The sequence below is a fragment of the Pholis gunnellus genome, assembly GCF_910591455.1.
Source record: "Pholis gunnellus genome assembly, chromosome: 9".
NCBI lineage: Eukaryota > Metazoa > Chordata > Actinopteri > Perciformes > Pholidae > Pholis > Pholis gunnellus.
This window is the reverse complement of record NC_136535.1, coordinates 6,751,781-6,768,106: the sequence shown is the minus strand read 5'-3', so window position 1 is coordinate 6,768,106 and position 16,326 is coordinate 6,751,781. Positions and strand designations below refer to the sequence as shown.

Here is a 16,326-nt window from a genome sequence, read left to right as displayed (position 1 = left end):
AACACAACACAAACTGCGTGATTTATCGTTGCTGGTGTATCTTTCTTATTTTCAACAAGATCGACATTGTAGACAAAGGATAAAACAAAACAAGCATTTAGCTTTTAAAAAGCCGTATCGTTCCAGTGCAGTCCTGTTGAACTGTGTGAAAGTCCAAATGTTGACAGGGCAGGAAATTAACATGTTCCACTGCTAGCTAGGGTGGCTTATGAATTAAACTTCACTATGGGCGATATGAACAACGTCATATATTATCATCACATGCTAGAATGCTGTAAATCCGTTATTGCCCTTAAAGGGCTTCAGTGATTTACTGAATTGTCAGGCCTGATGTAACCAGAGATAATAAAGGAGCAGATACCTCATACACAGTATAGCGATATCTACTGGTCGACAAGTTGTCTCATGTTATATCTTCAAATCACCCGACACTAAGCCAAACAAATAGAAATTCTAAAAGCTTGCTGGCTTACTTTCCAAATCCATGAGCAGAGTTGTCATATAGCTGCCAAAGTGACAATTTCAACGGTTAGTGTTTATTTCCTACCCTGGATGTGTGATGTGTAAATAGGACCAGGAAACTCCGGTCTGAGGTCATAAATGACCTAATGGATTGAGGTTGAGTCTTAGCACCAGAGAACAAAGGCACCTGTTCTAAAAACCCACAGTGAGGTGTTCATAAATTACAGCAGGACAATCGGTGCTTGAAGCCTAAACATTCAGCTGAACTCACAAGACTGACAAAAATAAAATAACACGTCATAATCGCACTTGAAACACAAGGGAGTCTATACACATAATTGCCGGCGTTCTGATGCGAATGGCCAGTAAAATGTCATCAGTCCAACACCAGTCAGAGGCAGCGCGTGTCAGATAAGGTGGTGGTGTCTGGGGCGTTTTTTGTCCATGATGTGTGGGGGGGGGGGGGGGGCAGTCAGAGCGCTCAGTCCGGCTCTCTGCTCTTGTCTTTGTGGAGATGCAGCTCCTCCATCTTCTCCTGCAGGAAGGAGACGGGCATGGAGCAGCCTCGGGTTCTGTGTGGCAGTGTGTTGACCTGGACGACAGAGAAAAGACAAAATCAAGAGAGTTCTTCTCAAACTCAAGAGAGAATGTTTTATCGTGGAAGAAAACCCCTTTTTTAACTTCCTAGTGCGAAAGGTTATTTGAAAAGTTTTGCTTCATCTCTGACGTCACAGTGGCGGTTGGGAGCCACGCAAAGTTTGTTTCATCTCCGGAGGAAATAGTTCTTTGAAGCCTGTTGACAGTGAGCTCTGTGGGTTACCGAAGTGTTTCTAGAGAGAGATGCTGCTTTGGAATTTGTCAAATGTAATTCTTCAATTCTTAGATCAGCAAAGACAAAATTCCATTCACCTCCTTTGAACTTAAAAACTCGATAGACTCAGTAGCTTCTCTACTGTAAATGACACAGATTGACTTTTGTATAGAAGGTTATAAGTGCAGTGCATAAAGAGAACATTATTTTGCATTATGAGAATAAAGTGGAAATGTCGAGAATAACGTTGACCTTACAGGATTAGTGCCAGGCATAAGAAAACTTTTATATTTTTTATTTGAGAATAAAGTTGAAATACCATTTGTAGAATAAAGATGAGAAGACGAGAACACATTTTGAACTTCTGTGAATAAATCAAACTATTAGGGTGAATACACACAATGAAACATCTTCCTTCGCTCATGTATTTGTTGTGGTTATGCCTGGCCCTAATACTCATCAGTACTTTTGGAAAGGACAACCAGGGTACAGAAAGGATTATTTCTGTGCCCTAGTTTGCTGTGTTGTGTTCGGGAATTTAGACCAGAGGTCAAAGCCACCAACCTAAGAGAAAACGTGTGCTGCAGGAGCTTTAAGAGGGCAAAGACACAGTGTGTCGAATGTGTCCAAACTTATGCTATCAAGATCATTTTTGAAAGATCCTAAGCTCATAGAAAGATTCCACACGTTGAGGCTAGATAGACTCATTGATCAGCTCCTGTAGTAGCACCGGACAGTGACTCACTGCTCTGTAGCTTCTCCACAGATATTTCCATAGACGCTGAGCTCATGAGCATTTGTGATACAATAAAACCAGAAGAGGTCGAGCTGCTCTGTCCTCCCGTGTGATCCCCTATGAAGGGACTCGCGTTCTGTCTCACCCTTCTCTCCGGCGATGCGTGCACCAGAGAGTTGTGGTGGTTTCCCCTCTTGTCCTTCTTCTCCGGCGTCCACACTCCAGGATCGGTCTGAGTGGAGCGGTCCGACACGCCCTCGTCGTTTTCTGTCTCGTTGCTTTGGGGGAAAACAAAGGCCTCCTCCTCTGAACCTGACGGGGGAACGGTAAGACATCAGGGGTTCAGGGTCATTTCAAAAGCAGGGGCTTTTAGGGCTGTTGTGTGTTCTGCAGTGTGATGGAGATAAGGACGTACTCCAGCTGTTACCCTTGATTCTTGAGTTGGGGGCCGGGGTGCACGGGCAGGACCCCGTCGTGTTTTTGTGCTTCTTCAAGCACTCCATTCCCACCAGATCTCTGCAGTGTTTGTGACAGTTTATCCCACAGTCTGAGAGACAGAAGAAACAAAAATGCTGAGGCTTTAAAGGAAGCGCTGCGACGTAAAGGATCAGTTCACCCCAAATCACAAAAGGCTCTGTAGATTTAACGCTCGGAGCACCGCAAAAACAAATCAGCAGGAACCTGAGAGACAGATATCTCTCAAAGCTGGACCTAAATGATCTGCCGTGCCAGATAAGACGGGTTTGTGAAACAGGTGAACTGATGAAGTTGATTGCGCTGCAGGATGAAATGACATGTGGTCTTACCTTTACAGTGGTAGCCCTGCTTGATGACTCCCCACAGCTACAAGAGGACAGACATGGTACATGTGATATTGCAGCTTTGTTGCCCATTAATATATACTGTATATATATATATATATATAAAAAATAAGAATGAACGCAACGGATACTCACAAAGCCTCCACACGTCTCGCAAAACGTCGGCCGTTTATACGTGGTTTCATGGAAGTTGTGTGCGTTGAAGTTGAAGCCCAGCTTGGCACATATAGACATTCCCCTCATGAAGTAAGACGTGATTTCTTCACGGCTGATTTGTCCCTCCCTGCACGCACAACAAGGGTTTTTTTTGTGTTTTTTTTTTAAAAGTGCGACAACAAAAAGTGAGTAAGTGATTTTTTTTTTATTTGATGGCCTCCGTGCGTGTGGGCGGCTTCCTCACCTGTCAGTTTCGTGAGTGCAGAAGGAGAAGGGGAAGTTGGCTGCTATTTTCTCAAAGTCCTCCAGTGCAATGTAGCCGTCCTGGCTCTGCTCGTAGTTCTTCATCACGGACTGCAGGGGGCGACAGAGCAATCAGATACGCGGTTGCCCGCTCGTCAGAGAGCGGTTGGTTTAGTTCTGCTTTGGGCCTGCCGAGTAATAAGGAAGTGAAAGAAGGCGGGAGGGTTTGCTACAGTGTCAAATACTCACATCCACCATCTGCTTGACGTGTTTAGAGATGGTGTTGGGGTCGAGCCTGGGGGTGACCCCTGAACCCCACTCTGCCACTACGGGTGCTTTAACCGGAGCTACGGGCTGTGGACAGACAGATGCAAGGATGAGACACGAAAGGACTGAACATGGGAGAAACAAGAAGAAGAAGAAGAAGAAGAAGAGGGGAAAGAAGAAGAAAAAAGGGCACGCCCACCACATGACACGCTTCTCTAACGTTCAAGCGCTTTGATGTGGCCGATTCTGATGTATAACAGCACCGAGTCTGTGCTTTTGTGTTGAAGAAAATAAGTTACACCCACACGGTAGAGCACACAAGTGTCCTTCCTCTCGTAAGAAGAGGTCAAAACAAGTGTGAGTCCGGCGGAGTTAGATGGAGCACAACTTCAAAGAGGAGCATGTGGCTCTACTGACCTGGATCTTGGTGTTCCTGGGCTCCTTGGCGTACGAAAGTTCATATATCTCATCCTCGGTGTAGTATAAATCTAGAGAGAGCTGAAACACCAAAAGAACATCATTTAAAGACGTCCCTCGTGGGAATCTCTTTCATCGAATGTCTTAATAAAATGTCTCGTATACCGTGAGCAGATGCAGAAGGTCTTTGTTGGCCTCGAAGGGCGGCGTGCAGCCGTGGACGGCCACCAGGTCGCTGATGTTGCTGTACAGGTGCTCCAGCTTGCTGAGGTTGATCTTGTCCTCGTTGATGTAGTCCGGCAGGGCCTCGTTCAGCGAGATCAGGTCCTTCAGGTGGACGCCCAGGATGGGCACCTTGAAGCCATTGCACACGTTGTAAATCCGCCGGTAGTTGATGTAGTTGCTGCGCGAGGAGAGCAGCTCTGTCATCTCACTCAGGGCCTGAAAAGAGGGTGAAGACCACGAGAGAAACGATAAATAAAGACAGCGGCCACTTGTCTCTAAAGTTACGTGGACTTTAGTACAGCCATGCAAATACAAATATGAACGATAAGGAGTATTTTCAAGTCACAAAGATCAAGTTTGAGTAAAGTCGTGAGTCATTGGTGTTTAAGTCCAAGTCAAGTTGCAAGTCTTTATTTTGGGATTTTTTTCAAGTTGAGTCAAAAGTCACAAATTTGTGTCTTGAATCTGGTACAAGCTAGATGTTAATTATGTCTTTTAGGGTGTGAATGGTGTTATTCTTTGTAACAATGTAACAAAGCAACTACAACAACTAATTGATATCAGTACAAGACAAAGAAACTTCAAGAGGGGAGTTACAAAGTGTTGACACCCAAAAGGAAACAAGAATTGAAACCTCTACCAAATGCTGTTGTACCTGAATTATCCCCCTCCCTTAAGTTTAACTGATTTCTGAAACCTGCACACACGCTGCACTAGTTTCACAGTTAATGTTAATATACATACGTATATATATATATAGATATATCTATATCTATAGATATATCTTGACTGACAGAGAAGGTGGAAGTAAACAGAAACACTGTTTTCGGTGAAAAGATAGAATAAATGCAATACATTCAATCCACAAACATGAAGTCAGTGAACCCCGAAGAAAAGTCACAGTTCAAGAAGGAGAAGGATTCAAGAAAGAAAAGTGTAATCACGAAATCTCTGTGGTGAGTCAGTCATCAACCGACCGACTCGCGGTTATGTGTAATATCTGAAAAACCTTAGTGATGTCAGGAGGCAGCAGGTTGGAGGTGTCTTTGAGGCGGGAGATGGAGCTGTGACAGAGGCCTCCAGTCACTGCCATTAGAGTGTTAAAGTTTTGCAGAGCTCGGAGTTTCTACGGAGCAAAGAACACATGAAGTTATCTCCTTATAATCAGACGAGTATAGTTCTTGGCAGCGAAAACCAAAATCCCCCCTGTGAGCCTCCCTCAGCCCGTTTACCTGGGCCACGTGAATGAACTTAGTGAAGACCTGGGCTCTCTGCTGGGCCGTGTGTCTGCTGAGGATCATCAGCTGGACCCACTGGGACACTCCATTACACATCATGACCGAGCGCTCCAGAGCGGGGTTGTCCCTCACCGAGCCTCGCACCACGTAGCTCCGGTAGTCCAGGAACTGCCCGGTCGGAAAGCAGCGGTCAGACAGGGAAAACAACTCGAGCACTGTTTTCACTCAGGTGTACGAGCAGGGTGGACATCTGTCACCAAATGATGATATTTTCTACTCCTAACTGCTTTTCTACTGAAAGAGAAAACAATTCTCTGGAACATCTGGAAGGAGAATCTTAAGGATGCTATTTTCTAATATATGTACTGTATACATGTACTTTATAAAGGGTTCGAGTCTGGGCATGTAAATATTGATAGCTAAATGGATTTTGGTGCAGATGTATATAATATACATATTATTATATCATACTGAACTCAATGGAAGGTGTTGTTCTTAAACGCTCTGTCACCAGCAGGGGGTCGGTTATTATATCGATATAACATTTGGCATTTTAAGTTTGTTTTGGTCGGATAAAGCGTGATATTTAATCTTCATGATATGCACAGTCACCTCTTGCGAGAGCAGCAACATCTCTACAAGTCATGGCAACACGATGAAGCCTCATTAGAGGTGCTACTACCACATTGGGAAACATTTCTGTTGCCTCTCAACGTGGCGATGGCTGAGCCGGCGACTTGCAGCTAACGGTGCGAACAGAGCTAACGGTGCAAACTACGGCAAAAGTGCTGGAAGAGCAAACGCGACAACACCAACGGTAGGGACGGCGTTATCAGCTGTAACCGTGAGGAATGCAGGTAAACATTACTCCACTATATATCTACACATAGATACTGGTTGTTTGTTGCTACATTAATGCTCTGAATGTGTACGTTGCACCTTCAAGCAAAGAAAGAAAAGCAATAAGTGAGAAATTGGTCTCTAAACTCACCGAAACATTACAGAAGTTCTTGAACTCCAGGTAGCTGAGGTGCTCGGCCATCTCGTGCGGCTCCATGTGGTCGAAGATCAGAGACACCTTCCTCTTCTTCACAGAGGGCGAGGGTGCCTGGAATATGTTCACATGAGGGCCTCTAGGAAAAGAAAGCCAAGCAACAGGACACAAATAGACATTGTTTGACTTGTGGCCAAATAAGCAAAGTGCAATTCCTCCGGGGCGTGACGGGGAATCAAAATCAAAACGCGGCTCACAAGCAGGAGGTGTCGATGAGCTGCGAGTGCGTCTCCTCTCCGTCTGAGCGGACCAGCGCCCACAGGTCCCCCATGGTCTGCTCAAGGAGGGGGTCCGCCTCGAACACCGCCGGGAACTGGCTGATCCACTGCCTTTCCACGAAGCAGGACAGAACACAAAGAATAGGCTTACTAACCCCGCAGATGGAGACAGGAGAAGCAGTTTCTGTCCCGACAGACACGGTGCCTTTACTCACCTGATGAGTTGGCAGATCTGTGTCCGCTTCGGCCCCCTCTTGTCCGAGGGACAGTCCTTATAAGTGAGGGACAGAGTCAAGGATCCAAACACAGAATCAAGGTGTGCAGATACGGCAGCACGTTACACTAAACACCAGCAGCAGGGACACGTACTTCAAAATCTGCTTTTGCCCGACAAAACAAAGCCATGCCTGTTCCCTGATCTGATTAATGAACGCGGACATGTGATTGGGGGAGCAGTGCACCGGTGGGGACCGGCGGCGCTGCACTGAGCGACAGTGGAGGATATAGGGCGAGAAGTTTCTGGGCGAACATCTGAGACGGCACGACCCAACTGTGCATCATCAGGGTCATGTGGACCAGCTGGGTCCCTCTGGAGCTGGAGAGCTTCCCCTCCGAATCTGCAAGCGAAGCACAGCAGCAACGGGATTAACGCGGTCAAAAACAACAACAAACACCGTCGGCTCAGGTCGGGCGGCTCAGTCCAGTTCATTTCAGTTCAATTCTGTCAGTCGCTTAGTTCTATTTGAGGTGGGTTTTAGATTTTCACCGAGGTTTTCTGCAGGTGCTTTGTTTGTTTTTTGTTTGTTTTTAATTTCCTGTAGGTGTGAGTGTCTGTCTGTGTTAACCTTGCGATGAAATGACAACCTGCCCCGGTTGTTTTCCTGCCTGTGGCCTACTGTATGAGATACATCCAACTGTGACCTAGAGTAGAAATAAGCAAATAAAGAAAAAAAAAAGGTCTAGACAAATGTGTCTAAATTACTTGATATACAAAGAACCTTTTCATCATACACTGTACCATAATGGGACTTGAAGAGTGCAACCAAGTGTTCGTCACTGTCTTAAGGCTGTTGGTATCTCTACTATCACTTTCTTTTATTATTATTCTCTTTCTTTTCTTTTCTTTAATATTATCGCATTTTTCAGCAAATTAAACATACACTACATATGTGCTGGACACCACTAAGGGTATCTAGATGTTTTTTTGTATTTTTGGGGGGATTTGGATGACCTGACCAATGAAGAGAGTGAGACCAAGTGAAGAGAAGCAGAGAGGAGAGAGATCTGTATAGTTTACCATTGCATGGGAATAGCTAGTTGGCCTCTGCAGCCCAACTAAACAAAGCTTGATTGTATGAGACTGCCCTTTGTCTCCCTCCCTCCCTCCCTCCCTGTCAGTCTCTCTCGCCCTGGATCCCCCCCCCCCCCCCTCACTCTCCCTCATCCCTCATTTATATAACCTGGCTGTGATAAAGGGTAAAGGCACATGACAAACTTTGGGAACAAATACAAACACGCTGGGACAGAGACTGACCGAAGCAGTTCAGGCAGCGCTGGATGAGCTCATCCAGGCTGGCGGCGCTGGCGCTGGGGGCCGAGCTGGGGCTCTGCAGGGCCCGGGTGATGTCCTGAGGACTGGGACATGTGTTCCTCCTCCGCTGGACCAGCTTCCTGCTCTCTCCATTGGGCTTCCTGAAAAAGAGAGAGAGAGAGAGAGCGAGAGCGAGAGAGAGAGAGAGAGAGAGAGAGAGAGAGAGAGAGTCAGACACAGACAGGGAGTATAAGTAGCCTAGAAATAAGTAGAGCAGAGTGTGGTGAGGTAGTGCAGGTCAGCATCTGAGGAAACGCAGCTCCCTCACATCTGATAAGCTGTTCTGCAGCGCTGCAGCTGCCTCGACCATAACGCGCTGGCAAAACAACTGCAAACAACTGCAGGGGAAGGAAGTAATAGGCCCGGCCACGGACAGGTGTATTGTCTTTCTTGCATGCTGTGCTAGCAACACAAACACCCATCCTCTTCGGAACACGGAGCCCATATATTTGTTGTTTTTAAACTCCTTTCAATGTGAGTGCAGAGCACAGCAATATGCGATTAGTTTACAGGGTATACGTGGTTATAATGACCACGAGTGGTCAAGTGGTTTGAAATAGCAGATAATAGCAGAAAAATGTCTGGTCAAAGTTGCCGATACTTTCGTACTAATATTACTAGATACTAGTGTTAATGCATGCCTTTAAAGAGTTGTTGCTTTACACCCACGAGAAATCTGTAGTCAGGCTGAAAAAGTACAATGTTGCGTCACACCTGAGGTCAGCGCTACAATATGTCACACATCTACACCGATACTGCTTTTCTCGAGCGTTTTCTCAGAAAAAAACGGTTTCTTTTCGCGCCTGCGTGCGCTCACACGAGAGAGTGTTGTGGCGAACGTGGTGGGGCGATGTGATTTACAGCATGGAGGACACAGGAGACGAACACACACGCTGCACAAAGCAAAACTATGACAGCGTGTAAAAGCTCAGCACGTTTGGAGGCTGAACAATGAGAAATAAAACTACTTCAGAATATAGTTTCACCTCCTCAGGTGTCTAAAAACAGCCCATCCGAGAAGGAACGATGACTCCTCGGCTGAACTCCCAGGGATCACTATATTAAGTCCTCAAGGGTTGGGAACAGGGAGAGCCTGGACTAAGGAGTGATGGAAAGTCATGCATAGCAAGTGGACCACGCCTTTGCAGCTGGATTGATGCTGACTGTGGTCAGACAGGACAAAAAAACAACAACTTTCAGCCGATGAAGATCAGGGAGCAGCGCTTCTTTCCTGTAGTGTGTTGACTCTTTTAATTAAGGGCTTCTCAAATGCCCTTAAAAAGACAAATGAGACTGCTTTGTTCCATGATGCGATTGCTTCCTCTTCAGATCAGGGGCTCAGTTTAGCAACATCTGACAGCATTTCACAATAATCAGTAACCAGCCCTTTTCATACTGCTTCTTAAACTTCAAAACTATCTCTGCCTCACTTTTGCACATTTGAGACTTGAGGCAAGAGGTCTGAAACGTGAGCCACGTTTGGTAACGAGACCAAAGTTGAAATGAAACCTGATCATCGTAACCGTCGTAAAAAGCGTCCAGTGTGCGCTTGTAGAAACAGCTTGTATCTCGGCTGTGAAACTGTGGCCGACTGTCCCGATAGTAACAGGAAACACTTTGACTTCAGAGAACTGGAGACGAGTTCCCTTGAATGACCAGACCTGCATCCCCTTCTTTTGTGTGTGTGTGTGTGTGTGTGTGTGCGTGTGTTTGTCACACATGTAGTGCCTAAACTCAGCATCGCACACATGCAGCATCACGGTTTGCTTTACATGCTCATCACATGGACACCCTGTGTGTGCAGGCGTACGTGGTGACTTGAACTGTGTGTGCCACGAGCCGCTCCGCTGCCTGTACGCGTCGTTTCACACAGTTGTCACACCACACAAACTCCTCCTCTTCCTCTTCGCCTCATTACATCAGCTGGCTACTGACTTCAAAACACTAAACAACACAGCAGGGCGAGTCTCACGACACATGGAGGTGACCTGGTTCATTCTGTCTATACCTCGGCCACCTGTTACACTTGTGTTCTTGAATCTCATGGCATGCTTGGTGATGTCCATGCTTTAGGATGAGAGGAAGGACTAGTTAGACCCCTCTAACCTCAGACCTTGTAGTTTTCTGTCCCAACTGTAAAGCCCTTTGAGGCTAATGTGTAATATGTGATTTTAGGGGCTGTGTAAATAATATTGACTTCACTTGACTCCTCTGTTAGTTGAGAGAATTAGCCAACCAGTAAACAATGTCAAAAGGGCTTAAGACGCCTAAAGCTTGTAGTTTTCCTGAGCTCCTTAAAACGGATTTCGTTTCTGAGAAATTTCAAATTTTTTTTTTTTTTTTTTGTCATTTGTAAAAGCACACTAAAATGACACATAAAGCACCGTTATTGAGACTGACACTCAGAGAGATAAAACCTCGGTTCAAGTCTCCAAAACATTGAACACGTGACCAAGTGACCAAAATACATGCCTGAACACCTAATTGCTTGATTTTCGACTTGTCATTCAGGATGTAAGCGCTTTAAAAATACCACAGGTGAGTTCCTCTTTACGACAACAATGGAAACCAACAGAGCAGCGAAAGGCCTCTTTTCAAAAATGCGTACAATAGAAAGAAAATGTAATTCATGTTTACTTTTAAGTTACCAACAAAATGTTTTTTTTGGTGTCTGTGTACTATATTCTATTTAGAATTAGTAGTGTTCAGATTTTCAATGCAAAATGCTCACGTTGGAAATGCATGGATGTATTGACTCGTCTTTACAACGTGGACAGATATAATCATCAGTGTGCAGCACTGCTGGTCCTTCTGTCGTTGAATATATGACTGTAGGTTTTCAATGAATGATGAATTGATTCAAAATATCAACAAACTGTGATCATCCCTATCGTATGTCCCCAGAGCTCCAGGTAAAGTCTCATGTGTTTGTCTGGAACAAGTGCACAATTTTGCATTTTTGACTGACGAATGCATTTCCATTTCTAAATGTGCGCATGAATATCTCCGTGCGTACCTTTTTGCCAGTCTGTGTTTTATAAAGTGCAAAACTGAAACGATTGATTCATCGCTGTACATTTTTGGTAAACCGGTGGCTTTCTTATCTCAGTGCCCTTTACAACCTGTCATCTCTCCCTTTGACTCAGAGTGAATCTGTCTGTCTGACAAGAGAGGACGCACGCTCGCTACTACAAACAGAAGTGCTGATGGGGAAATGTTATTGATGTCACGACGTCTGTCAGGGAATTTCCCCCAGAGTGCCGAGCAGGTCGCAGCTCTATCTTTTCTGTGTAATGAGCCTGGCCCGGCTTAAGAGACAGAGAGCTGTTTGTAAATACAGTCAGCGTGTGCTGGAGTCTGGCCATTTGCATTCCCCTTTTTTTCCTAAGACAACATAATAATGTTTAACTGTGCGTCCACGGAAACACATCGCCGCTGACAGTGGAAATGGGAAATCCTCCTGTGAATGACAATGAGGACAAAACCCAGAGCAGCCTCTTCTCTGAACTACTGAACGAGTCTGGGTCCATCATATCACTGATTTGGTTTGAGGAAGACCTTCCACGCCTCCTTTTTCCTCACTTCAGCCACTTGTTTTCCTCTTCCTTCATCCTTGCTCTATTCAAGCCATTCAGGAAACAGCTTCTCCTTTTTTTCCCCCCTTTGGAAATCCCCCCCTCCCCTCCTCCCCCCCTCACTCCCTTTCCCATCCGTGTCAAGACTCCTGGCTACAGATCCAGTCCCCTCCTCCCCTTTCTCCCTCTTTCGCTCTCACACTGGCGGGGGGATATGCAAATTCCTCTCTTTCTTTTCTTAATTGATTAATTGAAGCCAGGGCCCTTTGAAGGCCTTGTTTGTGAGCTGCTCTCTCTCTCTCTCTCTCTCACTCTCTCTCTCTCTCTCTCTCTCTCTCTCTCTCACAACCTGCGTTCTTGTTCCCTCTGCATCTATTGCACCGATCCGTTCATGCATTTGGTGCAACAATAAAGCCACTGTACCAACCATTGTGGTTGGCATCAGGAACATTGCAGTGAACATTCACGAGGTATAAACTGTTTGGCACTGAAGCCACCAATCAGTTAGACAATGAAGTCATACCTGTGGAACTTCTGCCGCTATCAGTACCAATGTGTGCTTTCTCTCCATCTTTCATTTGTCACACACACACACACTATCACACACTATCACATACACTCACACACAGTACTGTTTTCATGACTTTTGGGGACATTACATTGACTTACATTCATTTCCTGGAGTATTACCTGAACCGTCAATCCCAAGCCTTACTCTGACCCTAACATTAACCTAAAACTAAAACTAAACCTAAACCTAAACCTAACCCAACCTTAAACCAAGTCTTCAACCTTAAATATAACGATTCATGTCATAGGGACGTGCATTTTGCCATTTTGTCCCACATTTCTTGATTCTCTTAACCTACATTCAATTCAGCACAACAGTTAATAAAACATCCATAATGCAGTGCTGCAACCAAAACAGGATCCCTTTGTCCCTCATCACACGATGAACTAACCCACTATCAACAGGTGGCATTACAACATGGATCAATATTGAATTATCTTTATCTATTTATTTAGCATGAACCAAGATTCCATTGCAACAAAAAGGGTCACTTCTTCATTGCACGAATTGTGCCGCCTCACAGAAAAGGAATCAGAAATGCTGCAGCATGCTTTAATGGGCTTTTGTTTTTGGTTGCTATTTTTGCATGTGCAAAAAAAAAAAGCAAAAGTATTTCCAGCAATGCACAACAAAACTATATAATTATATAGACTGAATAGAATTACTACAGATATATAAATCCCTGTCTTTTGCATTGGGCCACCTGTTCTCATCCACACCTTACGTCCTCTTTCACTAAACACCCGGGAAAGAATATTTCTGATCCATCACCGGCAATCTTTAGCAGATTATGTCCAGACATCCAGCATGTATTGCGTCCCGTGGGGACATCCCATGATGTGGTTGGGGGAGTAATCAACTGCCCACCAACATGAGGAAAATATTTCCTCTGTGGAGATGAGGAATGGAGAGTAAGGCGGAAGCACAGGTGACACCATCCTGCACAGGGCTGTAAACCAGTCTGTGAGTGGGAGGACGGTGCAACGTCACATACGGTTACAAAACCACCTGAACTGTCACCTGGCACAGGTCTTTCAAAGATGAATGGAAATACTTTGTCTGTGTTGTGTGTCCCAATTAAGTTATATTTGGAGAATTTAAATCAAATTTCTAGATGTCTTTTAGATGTAGCACTACGTAGTATATTTTTTTATCAGTCTAATTTGACAGTCATTTCATGTTATTTTGGTGCTTTTATGGTTTTGAATGTGCATTTAACAGGTTTTATAATAGTATGTAAACAGCGTTTTTATTTTTTGTTTGAGTGAGAAAACAGTTTGCGTTTAGGCATCGGCTTCTGCTGTGCTGCCTGTGTGAACTCTTCTTTTGAAAAAGTGAACTCGGTATTGAGAAATGCGCGTTTGAAATTGTTTTAAAGAAAAACGAAAGTATGAAGATAACAGCAGCGCGGCCGCTCCGCCAAGTCCACCTTAAACTCAGGTGGATGAATCACACATAACACGCAGCTGACTACCTTAACATTCGACACCCAACCCTGTCATTCCAGGGAATCTGATAAGAGCTGCGGTCAAAACTACAGCAGTACAGAAAAAAAAGTACCACTGAAAACACATCAGTATCTAAGATCTACTGCAACAACAAACAAAAAAACACACACAACCAAATACACATCAAGAACAGACATGTAAATGGAGAACACATTTCCATGGAAAGGTGAGCAACTGCTGAATGTCAGAGCACGCTTGTGTTGTATACACACAAACCATTTTGAGGTGTTGGTATTCTTCACTGACATACAGGTCAAACACATTAGCTGTGGCCGCGCTGCGTATGTGACATGTGTGTCTGTGGAACCTTTCTTTGAACACTCGAGCCTCTCTCTCTTGTCTCCACAGCACACTGTCAAGTTTCATAAAAGTGGCCGAGAACACACCAAACTAAATGCACCTCGTTTCTCTTCACATTGCCAGGAGCCCTTTGCACAAACCACACTGCCTCTCATAACCTCACAGGTTCACACGTCTCGGCTGCACACAAGCTTTGCTGACACATTCTCAGACTCAACACTTGCTAAGACTTGCAAGTGGGGGTCCAAGTGCGCCGGGCTTCTCTCACTTTTGGTTCGCTCTCCTCTCTTTTTAATTACCTCTTGGTCTTGTTCATTGCAGAGCTCTTCTCCTCAGCGGCACTCCTCCTCCACTGGTAATCCGCACGGGCATCTGAGCGTGTCCCCTACAGCTCCATGGTTGACCCCGCTCCTCCTCCTCCTCCTCCTCCTCTATGTGTTAATGTACCCCGGGCAGCGAGAGCGGGCACAGGACGGAGAGCTGCTGGGGCTGAGGGCTGCCTACCTGCCGGTCATCGACTAGACTCCGCTCCACTGCTTATCAATCCGCTCTGTGTCAGTCAGCCTCTCTCTCTCTCTCTCTCTCTCTCTCTCTCTCTCTCTCTCTCTCTCTCTCTCTCTCGCTCTCTCTCTCTCTCTTCTATCTGGAGGTATCTGTCAGCCACAAATCAGACATCACGCTCCTTCCGCCTGCAACATGCTGAGAGTAAAAAAAAAAAAAAGCCTCAAAAGTTGAGCTCAAGAGCCAACAAAAGTCACTCACTTGCCCCCTCAACAAAACAAGTCAGCATCTTAAATGGAGGAACTGGCTCTGACAGATAGGGGAACTCGCATCAGTTTCTGTGTGTGCGTTTGGGTGTTTGTATGTGTGTGTGTGGGTGCCTAAGGGGGAGGGGAGAGAGGGGGGAGAGAGAGAATAGTGAACACAAATGCAGTACCCGTAGAGGAAGGAGGAGGAGAGTTAAGAGGGAGATGTGATGAGCAATCATCTGAGCACCATCAGTGTAGGCTACTCCAGGAAGCGACATCTGCGGTTCTTTTTTTTTTTTTTTTCAGAGCATCAACACAGAAAACCAAAACAAATAGGCCACACCTCAGTGTCACTTTTTTTTTATGCAGTCTTTGTGGGGGCATTGCCTGAACTTGGCAAAAGAATCGGCTCCTGAAAAGAAATCATCAGACGTCTGATAACATTGTTGAATACTGACACGCGTCTCCCCTCCTAGATTAGTTTATTCCAGGGTCTCAAGCGTCCCCTGAATCACGTCCATCACCCTGATTTGTTCATTTTCTTCTTTTTTTTTAACTCTCTCTGTCATTTCTCAGGGGAGCAAGCGATCACACAGGGAGGTAGTGTTTGTGCTTGTGAATGTGGCAGTGCAGCTGGACAGGGAGACTCAATGGCATCCTTGTTTTAACGCACCAAGAGGAAGAGGCGACCAAACAGGGGACATTAATGTCCCCGAGTCTGCAGAGGTGGCTTCTTCGCTGCAGGAAGCTGACTGGCTGGCAGAGAGAGTGGGCGACATGGCATTCAAAAGCAGGGAAAGATGCACCGAGCAGGAATCCTGCAGTCAATGCACGCCGAGTCCCAAACACCAACAAATTAGAAAGTAGATCAGTGAAGAACTCACCAGGGAAGATGGAAATGTCACAGGAGAAGAAAAAAAAAGTTCTTAATGCTATATTTCCTGGCAATGTGGTAATCTTACTGTAATATTAAGCAATGGTTCTGTAAAACAGGAAGAGTTGCAATCAACTCAGCTGGTAAATCTAAAGACATTTGACACATGCTGAAAAAAACAGACAGGCTAGTGGCCCACATTTGTATTATAGTTAAACATCATGATGACGGCATTTTAATTTAACCTGTGGCATTCTCCCCACATGTGATTTTGTTGTGTGACGAACGTGTTTAGTTTGTGCATTTTCTTCAAAGTCTTTTATTTTGATAATTCTCGCAAAAACGGAAGTCTTGTGTTTTGACGTAAATTGACAGTAACGAAAAGTAGAAGGAACGTTACATTAAGACGACATGAGAGAGTTGGACGTTTAATTACAGTACATTATGTATCTGTTTAAAAATGTGACTTATTTTCTTATGGGGTAACTCTTTAATTCAGTGTCTTTGTTT

The 16,326-nt window shown here is 45.1% G+C and overlaps 1 protein-coding gene across 1 annotated transcript; it reads right to left on the bottom strand.

The window, feature by feature from the left end:
* Positions 1–28: 28 nt before the first annotated feature.
* rasgrp4 (RAS guanyl releasing protein 4) lies at positions 29–14,834 on the bottom strand. The gene is given in 20 exon segments (XM_079166539.1): positions 29–1,054; positions 2,155–2,321; positions 2,425–2,556; positions 2,816–2,852; positions 2,966–3,113; positions 3,231–3,340; positions 3,479–3,583; positions 3,914–3,994; positions 4,079–4,354; positions 5,148–5,264; positions 5,371–5,544; positions 6,368–6,509; positions 6,628–6,759; positions 6,864–6,977; positions 6,979–6,998; positions 7,000–7,036; positions 7,038–7,126; positions 7,129–7,265; positions 8,183–8,340; positions 14,493–14,834. Coding segments are annotated over 20 exon segments (2,304 nt in total). The 5' UTR covers positions 14,510–14,834; the 3' UTR covers positions 29–943.
* Positions 14,835–16,326: the final 1,492 nt, after the last annotated feature.